This window comes from Netta rufina (assembly GCF_964035555.1).
Source record: "Netta rufina genome assembly, chromosome: 2".
NCBI lineage: Eukaryota > Metazoa > Chordata > Aves > Anseriformes > Anatidae > Netta > Netta rufina.
The window spans coordinates 83,129,795-83,149,260 of record NC_140124.1 but is presented as its reverse complement, the minus strand read 5'-3'; the positions used below and the strand labels follow the sequence as shown (position 1 = coordinate 83,149,260).

The following is a 19,466-nucleotide window of genomic DNA, read 5'->3' as shown; positions in this document are numbered from 1 at the left end:
TTTTATGGCGGGGTAATCCAAGCCAGATGGCTCTTACCAACGACATCCTTAGCTGAACTCCCAAGCAGGGCTGTCAGGTAAGGAGAACCTGCTTGTGTCTGTAACTCCTTTACACTCGATCCTTAACTGAGTTAACTCAGTTGACCAGTGAACAACAATATTACAGGTTGTAGGAACTGCTGAACGTACTGCTGTGTCATGAGAAAGGCGTCGTGTTATAGAAAGTATGGTTTCCTAATATTACGTCTGGTGGCTAAAAAAAAGGAGAGGTGGCCTCCTTTCCCCTCTGAACCAGATACTGTCACCAACATGTTGAACACCGTGCACTCCTGCAGGAATATTACAAGCTACAGAAACAGCCCTGTCCCAACTGAAAAGCCAACTCAGTGCTGTGCTCTGATTCAAGACATGAGAATCTAATATATTATACTGTCCAAACTATTTCATAACTTGAATAATGAAAAAGAGAAGATTGGATTTTTTAATGGAAACAGGAAAATTTAATACAGGAACGCTGTTATTCAATTAACAGGTTAATGTATTCCAGGATCTTTAAAAAAGGATGGTGAATTATTTACCGTAGATAGACAATGCAAAATTTTATGAAGTTATAGCATGTGAACACAGTTCCAGTAATTCATATACAGGTTTATTTACCCTTGATCTCAAATGCTGATTGCCAAAGCCTACTGATTCAATGGGTTTCACGAAAAGCTCAAGGTTAATCTCTCATGTGATTTACACTTAGAAAATGTTCAGTTTCACAATAAAATTTAATCTATGCAGTCTCCTTAGTACTTTATATTTGAACCTTTATCTAGGTAAGACATTTAAAAACTACATACATAATCAGTGCATGAATACTTAGCACAACTTCAACAAAAATTACATCCCAACTCATGTTTCATCCATGTGTACTTGGAAACTAAAATGAAGAGCAAATGTCAGGTACAACTCAGGAAAGCGTTACGAGTTTTTCCCTGGCTCATCACAGCACTCCTCAGACCACAGCGGCTGCTTTGTGTACGTTGCTTGTTCTCTTGTTATTAGACCATCTCTTGGCTCAAACTGAAAACTGCTTTGGCAAATTCTAGCCAAGAAGTATACTAGTCTAAGCACAAGTTCTGAAATAAATCATGCCCGATTAACAACTGGTACAGCTGGAATCATACTGTGGAGTCGCACAACAGTGAGGAGAAACAACAGCAGTCTTGTTTCTGTGCTCTCCTTACACAGAGCAGGCAGATCAAATCTAGTTGAAAGAATTTTACCATTTTTTTTCTCATTTCACTTTGTTATCCTTCCATTTGCTGAAGCTATTGATGGATCTATTAAGATATTGTCTGCTTGCAATGGCCAGGCTAGAGCTGATCCCAAACGTCAGTCAACAAGACTTTCCTGAGAAAAGGTATTACCAAGGTAATTTAATTCCCTTCTGAGATCTAAAGCTTAATTTTTTAAAAGTAACAATGGATACAGTTTCCACATTACCATTTTGATTTTGTATTTTCAGACAGAAAATTGGCCTGGGCAGCATCAAAGTACATGAAGAGAAATGGTTGGCATCTTTCGTGGCGAATGGGGACAGTTTGTGGGATTCTGTATAGCTAGCAAATATAACATTTTCATTGATGAGCTGGAACTAAGCATTATAATCACTTTATAAAGGTTGCTGATGAGTAGAATTGGCTAAACTGTTAGTTATGAGGGAACAAGTAGAAAGATTGATTGCAATTACTTTGCTAGGTAAGAATGTGTTTCATAACTGCCAAAAGATGAGTAATTTTTTTTTTTTTTAAAGGAATCCTCATCTTTCCTACAGAATAGATAACGTTTCTTGGAAAAACAGTGACAGAGGGATTTAGGGGTTAAATGGTTTGACATCTAGGTAGGTGAGGGTTATATGCTGCAGCAAGAAGAGCTAATACAAACCTTGGATGCAAGAAGAGAATGAATAATACTAGGGAAAATTCTGTTTTGGTAGAAGGCTTTGGGAAAAATTCTTGATATTTAAATATTGCTTACAGAGATCAAACTCAAAAGGGGTCATTGAAAAGGGCTGGAGAAAAAAAGTGAAGAATAATACAAATTAAACTGATGAAAATGCCTCTGTATGACCTGTCTGATTAAAAACGCTTAGCTTGATCAGTTAATCAAGGAGATTGAGAGGTTGTCTGATTACAATATATGTGACACTATTTCTCCCAGTTGAGGCACTAGAATTTTCTTCCAGTACAGAAAGCATAACAGGAGTGCACTACAACAGCAAACTGTTCTTCTGAAAATCTGGCATAAATATTCATAAAGGTAGCTAACCACTAGGGCTACAAACTACCAAGGGCACTGATAGACTTTCCATCCCTAATGCTTGTACACCTAGAGTGTATGTTTCTCTGAAAGTTATGGAGAGGTAAACACACGTTACTCAAATCCATACAAGCTGGCTGAATTGAAGCAGCTTTAGAGATGTGAGAGGTCAGACCCAGGCTCTTTAAGTGTCATTTCTGTCCATGAAGCCTTTAAATACTGAACCCAGTGCATATTGGCATATCAGGGAAAACACTGCCTATCCATGTGCAAGGTTCAATGATTAAGAAGGAAACCAGAAAACAACAGGCAAATATAAGATACATATTTGACCCCTGATATTTACAAAATAAATTTTTGGTCTTCAACATCTATAATGTTTTCACAGACTGGGCCTAGACATCGTTCAACTTCTCTCCTGCACCTCTATACTAAAGCTTTGTCCCTCTTTAAAATGCAACAGCCTGAAACACGGTCTTTGGGTAGCTTATGTAAAGACAGTTTGCATAGCATATGATACTCAATGAATGCCCAAACAAGCTACACCTGGTGTTGAGGGATTTCTTGAAACAGCAAAAATCCCATGGCTTGCTGTAGCTGAGCAAACCAAGCTACCAGGGCAACTATGAGAAGTTCCCATGACAGTGTTCCCACATCGCCCAATTGAGGAATTCAGGAAAATATTGTTACCAGTAGCTGGCCTCAAGGACAAGGTCTATGTGACTGCTAATCACAAGGGCGTTGTTTTCTTGCAGGTGGGGTTGTTTTCTTGTAGCTGTTTGTCTGAGTGCTTTTGACCAATAATCTTGTGTGAAACACTGTCCACCCCTGTTAAGTTCTCTATAAAAGTTAGGCTATTCGGGCAATAAAATGGAGCATGATCTGACTCTACTGTGTGTCTGTCGTGCTTTCAGCCGTGCTTCCTGCAACATATGGCGCCCGAACAGGCTGAGACCTGAACAGGACCCGAACGGAACATCGCAGCTTCGCCGGGACAAACATCGCAGCGCAGCGGGACACCAGCGGCGCCGGCACATCCGAACGCAGGTAGACCAGGAGACCAGCGGCGCCGGGACCAGCGGCGCCGCGACCTCGCCGCGCCGTCGGGACTTCGGAGCGCCCATCCGACCGGCGCTTGAGCGGACCGGACACCGGCCCAGAAACACGGTACACAGGACTCACGGTGAGGCGTGGTATTCCCGCTGAGACACGCGGAAAACCGCGGGAAACGGAGTTGCGGCGGGACGTGGAATTTGCGGAGGGCCGCGGGAAACGGAGTTGCGGCGGGACGTGGAATTTGCGGAGGGCCGTGGGAAATTGACGTGATCACACTGCGGCGCAGGCCGTCCGGAGTCGAGTTGCTACGGGCGATAAGAGGCGTCAGTGGACAATGGCGGCCGACCCTCACCGTGTGGCCAGTCGGCACAGAGCAGAGGGCCGGAGATCAGGACCCTGCAGCCTGTCTGACGTAACCATGGAGACAGCGGCAGCAGCGGCTGTGCTGCTTCTCTCTGGCATTCTTTTTATAAGAAGTTATCTTGCAATGCAAAAAAAGACTATTCGTCCCCAGATCGGTGTTATAACTATGTTTCTGGATAACATTCCGTGGGGTTGCCACATTCTACAGACTATTAATGACGATTTAGCTCTATTGCAGGGCAGGAGAGCAGAGACGCAGATTACACCGCCAAATGACCACCGTCAGTCAGGCTCGTTCACAAACAGCTTCTAGGGTTGCAGCTGGCACGGCCTGCAGCCGTATAGCAGACATTACACTCTCTTTCCTAACTAGTAATCATGTGTCTCACCCATTTGTGGTGAATGGTCAGTGGTAAAAAAGAAAAGGGGGAGAGTAAGGGGCGACAAAGACAGAAACGGTACCAGGTGGATGCCACCGACACTAACGGCATGGGTAATAGGAGCAGTATAAGTGACACAGGTGCAGGGCGGCGGTGGGTGCTGCCGCGCTGCGGGGCACTCTGCCTGCTGCTCGCCCTCGCCGGCCTGTGCACTGCTGCCGACGGTGCTAGAGCAAAATGTGAAGACTGCTTAGATGGCAGTGATGAGAGTGCTTGTGTGAAGAAGACGTGTGCTGAATCTGACTTTGTGTGCAACAGTGGTCAGTGTGTGCCAAACAGATGGCACTGTGATGGGGATCCGGACTGTGAAAATGGGTCTGATGAGAGTGCTGAGCTGTGTCATACGAGAACATGCCGGGTAAATGAAATCAGCTGTGGTCCTCAGTCAACCCAGTGTATCCCAGTGTCCTGGAAATGTGATGGTGAAAAGGACTGCGACAGTGGAGAAGATGAAGAGAATTGTGGCATTGTGACTTGTAGTGCAGCAGAATTCACATGCAGTAGTGGGCAATGTATTTCCAAAAGCTTTGTCTGCAATGTTCAAGATGACTGCAGTGATGGTAGCGATGAGCTGGAGTGTGCACCTCCTACCTGTGGTGTTCATGAGTTTCAGTGCAAGAGTTCTACCTGCATCCCTATCAGCTGGGTGTGTGTTGATGATGCTGACTGCTCCAACCACTCGGATGAATCTTTGGAGCAGTGTGGCCGCCAGCCTGCACCTCCAGTGAAGTGTGCTACGAGTGAGGTGCAGTGCAGCTCAGGTGAATGTATCCACAAGAAGTGGCGATGTGATGGAGATCCTGATTGCAAGGATGGAAGTGATGAAATTAACTGCCCTTCTCGGACCTGCAGGCCAGACCAGTTCAGATGTGAAGATGGGAACTGTGTCCATGGGAGTAGGCAGTGCAATGGTGTGAGAGACTGTCTGTATGGCACTGATGAAGCAAACTGTAACAATGTTATTCAGTGCTCTGGATCTGGCAAATTCAAAGTGCAGAAGTGGAGAATGCATAGATATCAATAAAGTGTGTAACCAGCAGAGAGACTGCAAGGACTGGGGTGATGAGCCCCTGGAGGAATGCATCATAAATGAGTGTGACTGTCCAGCTGGGTTTGAGTTTATAGACAAGAGAAACTGTGGAGACATTGATGAATGTCAAAACCTTGGTATCTGTAGTCAAATGTGTATCAACCTGAAAGGTGGCTACAAAAGTGAATGTAGCCGTGGATATCAGATGATTCCTGCTACAGGAACCTGGAAAAGGCCATACTGGTACAAAGACACAAATAACACCTGTGATTACAATGACACTGCTAAGCAGGGTTTAGGGGTTTATAGCATGGAGACAAGGGGTAACAACTACAGTGTTTGGAACAATTGTACAGCTTTGGCCTTACCTCCTGATGTGCTTCTGAATTGTGGGGATGGCCTGGCAGGGTATCCCTGCAAATGCTATCAGATGTCCATGTTACATAGATAAACTCATTGTATTTGCTCCTAGCTTGTTACAGTTGCGTGAGATCACCAGACATAAATGGACATTGCTTGCATTGGATTGCAATGATAATGTTGAATTGTGTGGGGTTGCAGCTAGAGCGGCATTAGCAATTTCAGTGCCTGGAGTGGCATCTGCGGCCACACGTAACAACTTAGAAAAATTGGTATGCTGGGCCGAGAGGCAAGCCTATGCCACGACAGAGATACTTGAGGAGATGTTACCAGATCAAAATAGTCTGCGACATCTGCTTTTACAGGATCAAGCTGCTATTGACATCTTGCTTTTGGCTCAAAGGAATGGGTGTGAGGACTTTAAGGGAATGTACTGTTTAAACCTTTCTGATCATAATGAGTCAATTCACAAATCCATTACTTTCCTGAAAGAGCACATGAGAAAGATTCAATATGGTATCAATCCTTTCAATCAATGGTTCACTGACTTGTTTGAAACAAAGTGTAGATGGTTGCTGGGTTTAATCACAAGGGGATTAAGGATTTGGTTTATGGTGGTGGTAATCATCGTTGTGTGTTGTAAGTATAGCTAAAAAGTTACTTGTAAAACTGCTGTGTCAGGCTTGGTTTGCTCAAAAGAAGAAGGGGGAATTGTTGAGGGATTTCTTGAAACAGCAAAAATCCCATGGCTTGCTGTAGCTGAGCAAACCAAGCTACCAGGGCAACTATGAGAAGTTCCCATGACAGTGTTCCCACATCGCCCAATTGAGGAATTCAGGAAAATATTGTTACCAGTAGCTGGCCTCAAGGACAAGGTCTATGTGACTGCTAATCACAAGGGCGTTGTTTTCTTGCAGGTGGGGTTGTTTTCTTGTAGCTGTTTGTCTGAGTGCTTTTGACCAATAATCTTGTGTGAAACACTGTCCACCCCTGTTAAGTTCTCTATAAAAGTTAGGCTATTCGGGCAATAAAATGGAGCATGATCTGACTCTACTGTGTGTCTGTCGTGCTTTCGGCCGTGCTTCCTGCAACAACCTGGTGTATACAAAGGTCAGTTTCTGCCCTGTAAAGTCTCAAAATAATATGAAAATGGATGAAGGAGGAGGTTAAGAGGTGGGAAAGGTATAAAAGGGGCACTAAGAACTCACTTGTCCTTCAGTTTTATGTGACAGTCTTCCAGTTCTCGGTATCAGCCTTTTCTGTAGTCAGTACAGAATTCTTCAGTTTTATTCAGTGACCACAGAACAGTACAAGGAAGTCATCAAAGTCATCTGACTTCTGCAGCTCTCACACAAATACAGAATATATCTGAGCTGACAACTAGATTAGATGAAAATTAGACTTTCGACCTCAGCAAACAGCTCAGTCCTATCCCTCCACAAAGAGTCTTATGCAAACATTTTTAAAGGACAAAAGTACAACAATACATATGTTGGAATCATTTACATCTTTCCTGTACTTACATAAGAGGTTTTGACTATTTCCATCAAGTTTTCTTAATACTCAGCTAGATAAAAAATGAATAAATGTTTGTAGCTGCCACTGGAAATTATGAAATAATGGGAAATCAGGAAATAACTATCAAATCAGGTGCTAAAATTCAAACCTGCGGATTAAGTGTCTGTCCTCTATTTCAGATTTCTCTTAAAGCATTATTATAGTAACAAACACATATGTATGCTCTTCCATGTAGCTCATCGAATTGGCTGGATGATTACAAAGACTTAAAGATGAAGTGCACTACAATGGATTATTCTAATACTTGACTGGTCTCAGAAAGCTGCAGGGCTTTGACAGCTGATACTTGGCAGATGTGCTTCCATTTTAATACTGTTTATCTCCAAGTGATCTACTTCAAGGCATTTGGTCTTTTATTTGCAATGTGTGATTGTCTTCTGTAGGATCAGGCTAACACCATGCAACCACTTGACTGAAGGCGGTGAACTAGAACTGTTAACTGTGCAAAAACTGCAGACAGCTTGTAAAACCTTAAAAACAGGATTCATAAGGATAATTAATCTTATGACATCTGGCTCCAGTGCTAGTGCTTAATATTTCAAAACTTTGATTTTTTTTTTTCATCCTCAAGATTTGTGTGCTGTCACATGAGCATTCTTCTCTGTGAAGTTCTTCCTCTGAGAGTAGCTGCTAGCTTTCTGCTTTGTCCTCTTTTCAGATTAGAAAAAATGGCATAGGTGGGGAAAGGCAATTAACATTCCTCCTCATAAGCCTTGCACTCACTCTATACCAGCTCTCTTGAGCAACTAACATACCGTCTTGATTAATTTATTCTTACAACCTATGCAAAGCTCAGTACACTTGTGGGTAATGGGCACAGTTCTGTGCTGCTCCGGACATCATTAAAAGTGTTTGTCTAAGTTATAATTGCTTTTTTTTTTTTTTTTTTTACTTCTTCCAAGGGCAACAACTGCTACTGAGAAAATATTCTGAAAGCAGAACTACTCAAGTCTGACGTCTGTGTGTTGCCTCCAGCATGCCAGCAGTGTTGAAAGACCACACCTGCAGCTCCATGGCTGCTGATTTAAAAAACAACAACAACAACAACAAAGGTTTCAAAGGGAAAGCCTGTTACTTTAAACCACATTAAAATCCTAACAACTCTTTTAAGAAGATAAGTATTTTTCACTGTGAGACAACTTCAAATTCTATAAGAGGCATCATTGTGAGCTGAGAAATCTCCCTTTACTTGAACCAGCCTGCACTGAGGCTGGGGATGTTCCCCCATGTACTATTTTTACTGAACTAACTTCACACAGGCAGCAGCCTCTAACAGCAACTTCAGATATACAAACTGTATTCTCATCCCCCCGCAACAAAGGAACCACTGTTTTCTTTTTTTTTTTTTTTCCCTAGGATCAGAGCAACAATAATTAAAGCATCTTTTCATTTGTATTAATTTATTTGTTTACCCACATAAGATGTCACATTTAGCAAACACCGGGTTGGTAATAAAGAAAAAAAAAAAAAAGTTTGCATTTTAGATGTGGATGTCACAGTCCTTGAAAACACAGTACAGGAACAGTCCTGGAAGCACAGATGGGAATACAGGTACCTCTCCAGCTGTCAGAATAATGTTCCTTGACCTCTTTCCACTCAAATGAATCTTCAGTTCTGTATACAGTAGAACAGCCATAACAGGAGGTATAAAAGTAAATCTCAGTAAAATAATTCATATGACTGGTCATTAAAATATTTTTCTAGCAGAGGGAGGAAACACTTGAATCTGGTTCTTATATATTCCCTATGTCAAGCATCAAAAGCCTTTTCGGGTGGCTTTTTGAAGATGGGTAGAAAGTATCTGATACATTTTGTTAATACACAGTTATATATACAGGCCAGTGGACTGTAAGAATACAGAATTATCTCCTGAAGCGTGCAGTGAGGGACCTGAAACATGGCTAGATGGTTATAGCTGCATTCTAATATGCTGTGAATTTAGTTATTCAGTATGTTGACTGTTTCAGATAATACTGAGAAACTCTTAACCTCATGGTCACAGTAAATTAGACAAGTTGTGTCCACAGTAACCAGCAGTTATACCCTTTGGGGCTCAGCACACTAAAGAACACCTCCAGACTTAACCAAGGACGGTCACGAGATGTCTGATGGACAACTCCTCAGTCCACTGTACTATGCCTCTATTTGTCCAAGCTACAAATTGCCAGAGATGAGCTATGGACCTTCACATACACATATCTTTATCAATGAAAACATGTTGCAAACAAATGTAAAGCCACTAAAAGCTGCAAATCTGTCCACAGTTGTATAAAAGGTAGGACATTTTTATGGTGATGATGGCCTTAATTTTTTTTGTTTACGTGTTCTCAGTATAACAACTTATTCTAACTTGGACTTATGTTTCTAGTCATTGAAAATTACAAAGAATCTGTTTTAATATCATTCAAGCATTTGATGACAAATCTTCAAGCTGAAACTCCATCTTTACTATGCTAAAATGCCACTCATCCTCAAAGATTTTATTGAAGTTGTAGGATTTGATCATCAGCTAGTAGATGTCAAATGAGATGCATGCACAACTATCCAGCACAGGAAAACAAGACAGGTAAGTCCATGACAGCTAGACAGAACAAAAGTAACAGTTCGTCCCTTAGCAGTATTTCTGGAAGCAAAATGGAAAAAGAGACAAAACTTCTTTTGCTTTACACTATAACTTATTCAACATTGCACCCAAGTTTGTGACCACTACATAATTAGGAAGCACACGTTTTGTCTCAGACCTGTGTATTTTTCCATCATGACAACAGCTCTTGCATCAGCTTCTTATTGTTTTAACGTGAGTGCATGTGATTGCAATGTTCAGACATCAGAGTAAGTCATCTAGTTATATTAAATGAAATTTTGGGGAGAACCAATGCATTTGCCTTGATTATTTTGAATCAGTATTTCAGTACTATTACATTCATTTTGGATAACACATTCTTTTTCTATCTAAAATTTCTTTACAGACAGATGCTGTGTCACTTTTACTTCATTTTCTATTGCATTAACAATGCTACTTATATTTAAAACCTTAGAAACTTTGCCATTCAAAAAAAGACTAAAGAATTTTTTCACCATTGGTAGACAAACAAGATTTTTTTTTTTCCTGAAGCATAAATGCACAAAGAAGATGTATTGTGGTTTCAGTCCTTGGCATACAAATATCCAAAGGCTCTGCACTTGAAAAGTAGGCTTAAAAAGCGCACTGAATTTTCAAGTCTCTTGTTGAATGCATTTGTAATTACAGGTGTTTAAATGCATATAATCAACATTTGATTCCCATTTAGTGCTTTGTACTATACATTCACCTTATGCTAAGTTACAATATTTCTGTCAAAAGGATGCTTTGCAATATTATCCCAATCTCACATAATACAATGGTTAAAGCAATTACTAATGCTGCTGTCACTTCTTCTATGTTTTATATAAAAATTAAAAGTTACTACAGATGCGTTCCAGATAAACAGGTAGGAAAGTTAAGATTATAAACTTGTGCATACCCAGAAAGTATTAAAATGAATTTATACAAAGGCTGTGGTGAAAGATGGAAATTTAAAGAAAATAATAATAAAATAAAATCAGAGAAGTCAAAATACAATAGGAATACACCTGTAATTTCCAAGAGACTTGGAAGAAGAAATATTTTGTTTTGTTTTGGTAATTGCCCAGCTGTACGTTAGCACTATTTTTAACTAACTGCAGACAACAAGAAGTTTCTGTACCAAATCTTCCAGGAATTAAAACCACAATACAAACGCACTAGTTGTACCACTTTGCTTTACATTTAAACACTTTAATTGTAATGGGATATAACTGGGCCATCCTACTTCTCATGGACATACAAAGCAGACTGATGCAAGGGAATGTTGGAATATTATACTGTATGTGGGAGATGGGATTTCTTCCACTATTGTCAATACCTGAAAAATGTACCTTCCTACACAATAAATTAATAATAAAATATTCTGGGTGTTAAAATTAACTATTACAGTGAATTGAGAAACAAGCATTTTTCCTCCAATTATTTCTATTTTGTAGCTATAGCTCTATTTCTAGTATCATGGGGCAAGACTGTTGAACCTGACTTGCGTTAATATTCCAATAATGCCAACTTGATTCATATCAATAAGCAAGTTCACAATTTATCACAATAAAAACATGAAAGGCTTACATAAAAAAAAAAAAAAGAAAAGTTTCTAATTATTATTTCTGTCAAAAAAAAAACACAGACAGAAAGTTGGGTTAATATTTATTGTCAATGCTTTTGTTCCTCTCCCTTCTAACAAGAGAGTTACCTACTATTCTTGTACCTCCTTTTCCCGGAAAGTCACTGCTCTCCTGAACTCCTTTCAGTATTTATTCAGTCATCTTCTGCTGAAAGGACTGAAGAAGCAGAAAATTAGAGCTGATGGAGCCTCTTCTGGCTCTAAAGGGACAGCATTCACGCACAGCAGATCTAAACCTCTCATTTCTTGACTTACCCAACGATGCTCCCTTAAGCAGGTGACAACTACACCTTAAGCCACCACAGTATTTTTGTTAGAGAAGCAAATTAACCTTCCACCAGAAAATCATTTAGCAGAATAGATTTTGCAACGTTTGCTATGCTACAGTCTTTTCTATTAACGCAAGGGACATCTACAGGCATGAACAGGAACATGCAGTGCTCACTCTCAACCTGTTTTATTGTTCCTGGAGTGGAGATTCCTATCCCGATTGTAGGCATACTGCTGCTTCTAGGAGCAAAAACAAGGAGCCACAAACACCTTCCTTTGTACATTTTACCGACATGCTTCAATGGTTGCCTTAAACCATGGCAGAATGCCACTCACTTCAGCAACGCAGAGTTGGCAAACCTTTCCCCATTAAGGTCTTTTGCCGTGGTGTAGCTGTTTTCCCCTCTGCTTTTCCAAACTATTACTTATTCTCACAGATAATTAGCCTGACATTTCCATCATAGCATTAACATGAGTCGCAGCCTGGGAAATAATGGTAAGGAAAGGAACACAAGCTGAGAATGCAAAAGAGCTGCAAGAAGCATGGTTTGGAGAATAATTGTTGGAAGCGCATGTATGAAACATGAAGCCGCGGGGGCCAGCTTACAATCAGTGAAATTCAGATCATGTTTAAGCTCCAGACAAGGTGACATCAATTTGAAACGTGTTCAAAATTACAGAGGGAGGGAAAAAAAAGAACATTTAGGTTCCACAGCCTTTTTAAGGCCTTGCTGAGATGAATACTGCATTCTGCTACCTACGAGTCCTGCTGACTACAGCTCTGCCAGAAGAGTACTGGGTGTGAGAAGAAAATGATTTTAAATGATGTACCTGGCTAAGTAAAAAGTACCCTGTAAGTGAGGACGGAAAACAGAAGTACTTCAGAAGGCCTAAGACATCATACCCAAAGTGAGTGAATATTGCTTGCAGTCATTTCTCTGGGGAGAAAAGAGATATGAAGATTCACACGTAAGACCAGCAGGAGACTGGACCTTATGACAATAAACTTCAGGCTATAAACCATCCAGAGACTAGTGCAATGCCTATTTTTTCTGATTTCAAGCAAGGCACACTTTAAGAGGAGAGGTAACTTACTACAACAGCCATTACAGGTGGCACACAACCCCCTTTGTTGGGCACCTACACCGCACCACCACCTCTTCTTCAGAAGTTCCCATGTTTCTGGCAGCACTCCCAGTAAATGAATGTCAAAATTGCCAGGAGAACTTTAACTGTTGATCGAATGACTTCACTGGTGGAGCTTTCACATCAGAACAGAAATATAACAGAGAGCTTGACATTATTTAACATTTCAGCCATTAGAATAGAAATTAAATAGTAAAATTCTAAGGCAAATAAATCAGGCCAAAGCCTCAAATCTTTCATTAGCTTTTTAGACTGAACAGAAAACTGTTTACAGTAAATGCAGATTAGGAATGCAGGAGTTCCCATGTTAATTGATTGGGAAGAGGTACTGATGCTAGGAAGTAAATCAAGATTTAAGACTACATCACATTTAAATATGTAAAAGCCAAAGGAAAAAAAAAATTACTTATGGCACATTGTTTGAGTCCCTGAACTAAAGTAGCTTGAGGATGAAATGCATTAATCTTGAGGGAAGCTAGAGGGGGGTAAATACACTCCACTTGTTTACTGCAGTAAGAATACTTGTCTGTAATTTTCTGACACAGTAACATTTTCTTTTGGGAACTAAGTATACCACTAACCACAATTACAATTACTGATCATCAGTGATTGATACATCACTGATCATGATTACTACTATTATAAGCTGTGATATATTTGCCAAAAGGGAAAAAATATCTGAATATCACCTCTTACCTCCACACAGGATTTTGCATCTACTGAAAGAAACGTACTGGATCAAAAAAAGAAAGCGCATTGGTCACTGAGTTAACAAATAGCTTGGACATGCTGGAATACAATACTCTGAGGAAGTGACTAGTAATCATACCACTAATAGTAATTAGACCATCTGGTAAGCAACTCTACTAGTATTAAACTGATTGAGTTTAACAATTATTTCACTCAAATCAACATATTATTTGTATCACCAACTAGTACAATCAATAGGACTTCTCATGTATCCCACACCTTTTCAAAAAGTTGTTTTAAAATGTTTCTTTCCCTGTTTGAATATAAATTATGGGAAGGAGAGAACATCTTTTTCCACTGTATAACAAATTGTGGATATTGAAACTTGCAGGATATCCTGATAGTCCCATTACAGAGACAATGATACTCATTTTCTCAATTATCTTCTTAATCAATTCAATTCTTAAAATTGTCTTAAATAATTAAATAATTTCTAGGCATCTTTCCCCTTTCTGTAAGCTTTCTGATTCTCTTTCCTCATCTTCACATAAATTTATAGCTTGAAATTTATTTAAAATTAACTGTTTCATTTTATTTCATTTTATTTCATTGTTTCATTTTAACCAACCTGATAACCCTGGTACTAATAAGTCTTTCAGGTAGCATTAGTATTGGTGACCAGATGAAAGATTTGACTCCAGTGTCCTTAAGTGCAGATCAACAATACAGATCAATAATGCTTCTCTGAGCATCCCTCCCTTGTTCCCTCCACTTAATTAGGTAAAATTAAGAAGTGGAAATCATAACATCAGAGAACTAGTTCAGCTAAAGCAATATGAGACAAAAAAGAAATTTCCTTTTGAGAGCCTAAAACCAGCCAAAGTTAAATAATGTGATTTTTGCTTGTTTTTGTTTTTCCTTTTGTCATTTTTCCAGAGCAGCAAGGGAATGGAAGCTGTGTACAGCAACACAAGCAGGGTTATACCTCGCATTGTCACACTAGTACATGCACCTGCAAGGCCACTCATTTGGTAAGATGGCCTGAGAAAGCTCTCAGAGTTAAAGGGTAGTTACAGGCTGCAACTTTCACAGGTTTGGGAAAATATGCAGAGCCCTTCAGATTCAGCTAAGGTCTCAAATCTTTGACCAGTTCATTCCTTAGATGGATTGTAGTGTTTCGTTATCCATCTTCTATCTGCCATAGACATAGCTTGCATCTTTATATAGACATACTGTGTTGCAAACACATTTTTAGCCTGTCATTTACTCCTTTATGACTCCTTATTTCTGCCTTGGATTGCCTCTTTGTTCCAGGCTCTCCTCTCAGAACCTTCCTATTACTCCAAGCCACAAACATAACTTATTGAACAAACACAACTTTATGCAGGTCAGCATTTCCTGCATCCCTCAGTGAAACTGAAGATGAATGCAATGCAGGAGAACCTCTGGCAGCTGCTTTGTCAATTTGAAAGCCAGGTGAGGATAAAAAATAGCTTAGGAGTTTGAGATTCAAAAATAATACAGTATTTTTGCAGAATTAGTTGGCTGTGGACACATGTCCTACACTGTGGTCTACGCTTTTTTTCCCTATAATAAGGAGATGAATTATATGTGATGGCTATACAAGCATCTCTTGTATTTTATACAGCTGAGATCTTCAAAATTTGTTGTTGGCTTTTATCTTAGTAATATAAATGCATGTAAATATGTACCTGTATGTTTTTCATTCCTATTATGACTCTACAAGCTACAATCTGTAATAAATATACCAGGAAAACATTGCCAGATGCAACAGTAATAACAAAAAAGATGCTAACATTCAGTTATTTTTTCTCTTTGCTATAGCTTTACACCTGACTCAGGGTAGACATAAGACACTACACACCACACAGTGTTAACTCATATCTACTGAAATAAATTTTCTTCTGAGCTAGAAAGAAGTAGACAGAACTATATAGTAGCTTTAACTTTGATCAGATGTGCTTCATGCTGTTATCTTCTCCCTTTTCTCACAAAGGTTTATGGAGCAAATACAATGGGGGCAAACCGATCAAGTCCTGATCCAGCTTGTCCATGGTCAGAGATTATGGTTCTACTGAGCAACAGCAACGCTCACAGAGTATTGCCACTGGTGAATCCAAAAAAGTGCCTACTCAACCAACTTCACCCTCTTTAAGACCAGGAAAAGGAGGTATAAAATATATAGAGAAAAATATCTTTTGTGGTGTACACTTTTAGCCCTTGAAACCACCACGTCTCAGCTGTACCAGTGACCTCAACTTTCTTTCAGTTAAGTCAATGATAAAACTTCTCAAAATATGCAATACTTTACATAAAGATCATGTAACACTTTTTTTTTTCTTCTTCTGATTGCATTCGTTAAGACCTTGTGACCCATATTTTTCTTTCAATTCTTTCCCTTTAAGCATGGCAGCTATTTAAATGAGATAAGTGGACTTTGTATCTGTGATTCCAAATTCACAGTATCTAATTTTCATGTAAGTATTTGCTATTAAATTCAGACATTAACCATTTATGGGACACTATATGAGAAGAGAAACTGTAAAATTACTGCAGAAAACAAAAGAACATAAACTTACATCATCTCAAGTACTTATGTTCTTTATATAGTATGCATTTTTTCCTTCATAGCTCAAATATAATTCACATTTAAACTCTTATTTTTCTGAAAATAAGCCCTAGATCTTCATAAGAGAGGTTGGTGATTTCTTCCAACTACAGCAACAAATTAAATTGCCTACAAATGAAAGGTATACTCCAGGACTAAAAGGCTGCCGGCAAGAAAAGTAACCAAGATCCTACAAACAGAGTTCTTTCAATTCACTCATTGAGATTAGACTATTAAGATTTATGTTTTTTAGCTATTACCGATTCTGGGTAAGTAGCTCTAAAGAGTTCAAAGAACTGATGAAATCCTTCCAACTTATTATTGTTCTCCATAAAGGTGATGCACTTTTTTTTGGAACTTGCAGTGGAGGACGAATGAATCAAAAATCACACTGACGATTTGGAAGCCAAATTTTGAGAACTTGATTTCTAAAAGGATAGTGTGCAATACGGTTCATTTAACACATAAGATTATGTTCAGAGGTGTTACTCTTTTATATATCCATTTACATTTTTAAAACTTAATTTATTTTCAAAATATGCCTGGCCAAAAATTGCAAAGAAGGCTCAAGAGACAAAAGGGAAGTATGGTAATTCTGTAAGCATCCATCAGGCTTCTTCCTCTCAAGTGCCATACTCCTGCTAGATTGAAGAATACAGCATAACTGGATTAATACAATTTTAATATGCCCTACAATTAAAGAACTCATATTTAAGTTACATTTTGGATAAATGTATTTTCCACTGATTTCAGTATCAGTTTATGCTGAAGTTTCTTTAGCCTGGTGACATTTGAGAGCAGCAAGTTTTATTTCTGAGAGAAATTGCCTGAGCTTACTCTATTATGATTTGACATTTACATCGCAGTCATACCCTGCAGCTCCAGCCAAGATCAAATCCCCACTGTTCATGCACATAGAAATGTATGGTCCCTGCTCCACAGAATTTAAATCCGAGGTCACCTGCTAAGCCAGCTACAGAAAACCAGAGAATTTAAATAACAAATTATAAATGTAGCCACTTAGACAACTGCAGCCCTGAGGTTATTGTTACTGACATAAAAAAAAGCCCGAAGGAGGTTTTTTGCTCCCTATTGTGAAACTACTTTTTGTATGCAGCCCACATAATCTGGGTAAATATGCTTTCTAAGATGGAAACTAAACAACACAGATTTGTTGTGGCCTAATATTTGAATAGAGTAGTTTTTTCTTGTACATATACGTCATCCTATGATTCAGACCACTGAGAAAGGGCCATTAATTTAGAATTCAATTTCTTTTACTTGTACATGAAAGGTTTGCATTACTGATTTTGCTGCAGTTTTATTATGTTTGCTTTGACGAAGATACACTTCTTAGGAAGATAGGCCTTCATTTTCAATTTTTAAAATGAAGACTTGCTTAAGTCTGGACTTGGTCCTGCCGTTTGATTGTGAGACATACCTTATCTTGATTTCTGTTTCACAAAGATTGTACAAATTTGGAAGGGTTTCTGCAAACTAAAGGCCTTAAGTTTTTCTTAATGACAAGGATACAAAACACTGTACTGCTTAGCCCTTTTAAGATCCCTTTTAAGAACCCTTTCTCAACTCCTACCCTATAAGATGCCAACTATATTCAGTAACTATATTCAAATATGTATTAATAAATGAAACACACAGACTCAAAGCTTGAAGTCTTTTTACCTTTTACCTTGCCTAAAGCCTACTGCTCGATTTAATTGTGCAGCCTGTCTGTGAGTCGTGAGCACTCTGAATCCAAGATTTGATCCTATCCTACTTGGGAAGCTCCTGCAGCGACACGCTGACGAGGTTTCACAACTCTCCGTCATTCTGTTTCTCAAGCATAGACGTCCTTGGCAAGAAATTCTCTGGTGTCAGATAAAACGCCCCCAGGCACTAGCAGTGTTACAGAGGCAGGTCCTTCTCAAACAGCATAGCAGCAAGTGCTAGTGACCCAACTTATTCCAATTCTGCAGTAAGATAAGATCCATTCTTTCTTGCCAGAGATTTCTTTAGGTTAAAGATGTTCCCATCTGAAACAGCTTTTAATGCCATCCCTTGAATCTACTGCTTCTTTCTTCGGAAGGATATGCCATGTAGAAGTTCTCTACTGTATGTGTTTTCAAGTGTTTTCTTCAAGACTGCTAGACTGCCACTATATACAATATTTTCTTCTTCTAGGCTTATTTTTTGCACATGCAGAGAAAGTGGTCTTATTTCTTCTAATTTTACCGATATTTAACATTTATTTGCAAACTACTACTCTGAATATTTAGGAAAATTAAAACACTTCTTTTTTAAGGCTAGAATGTTCTCACTTTAAATCTCTGGTTTTGACTAATTGCTTTCATATGCTGTATTTGACATTCCTTCATCTCATATCAGTAAGAGAAAAATGCAAAAGACAACTATTTTGCTCAAATATAATTCTGCAAGGTTTTATAAACTTTGAGGGGAAGCATGGATATTAGAATTGAATCCTACTACCTATAAGGAGGCCAAAACGTTTAGCACACTTTGTCCTGCCATATTTATAATGTGCCCTTACTAAAATTTGCTTTTTCTTCATCTGCAATTAAATTTGCAGAATCTCTGTCAACAAAGAATAGTTTCTTTTTAATCCAAATCCAAGTTAAGATTACTTTTTACTGTTACATTTGGAACACTTTTTGAAATGTTATTTAAATTCCTTTATTGCATGACTGCACACCTCCGTTGTGAAGGATTTTATTGGTTTGTTGGACACACTTCAAGTCCCATTAAAGATTATTCAGGATGTTGTTTCACTGGTTACTTTTCCACCAGTGAACACAAACTATTTTGTTGTACCTTTCACTGATCTTTATTTGATCAATTTTGTGCTTTCAGGTCCTTTTTTTCAAGCCATTTGCCAATTAAGTTGCTTAAATACATCCTTATTTACTAAAAGTGTCCACATTTTCTGCATAGTTAGCAATAGTGCATAAACCTGTTATAAATACATACTGTGTTAAAATAATGACCGAGGCCTTAACTGTTATTATTTTCTCTGCTTAACTGTTATATTTTCTCTGCTTTGGTTTATACCAAGATCTGTATTATTCATAGTGGAATGCTTTGAACTCTGAAGGTTACGGAGAAACCGAGATGCCACTTTCAAGTTAGTGAAGCTCTGAAAAGCTTATAGGCTTCGTGGTGAATTTAAAATCCAGTATTGCTGTCACAAAGCTCTTGTTACTGTATGGCCTGAACACATTTCAAACGCAGTCACAGACAGGATTAATGTCTCTGGCCAAGCCTGTAGATAGGCCTGTTAACCATCATTCAGGTAAACACCTCTCTGTACTTTTAGTGTTCCCCCAGTTGTCTTCATCTGTGAAAGCCTGTTA

At 38.9% G+C, this 19,466-nt stretch overlaps 2 protein-coding genes across 2 annotated transcripts in view; one reads left to right on the top strand and one right to left on the bottom strand.

The window, feature by feature from the left end:
* Positions 1-19,466, bottom strand: part of CTNND2 (catenin delta 2) — a gene marked incomplete at both ends in the record, with an annotated part of 525,744 nt that overhangs the window by 327,199 nt on the left and 179,079 nt on the right. The window lies entirely within an intron of this gene.
* LOC311207097 (very low-density lipoprotein receptor-like) lies at positions 4,216-7,668 on the top strand (the record flags this gene model as incomplete). The annotated part of the gene is given in 3 exon segments (XM_084282996.1): positions 4,216-5,154; positions 5,156-5,439; positions 7,518-7,668. Coding segments are annotated over 3 exon segments (1,374 nt in total).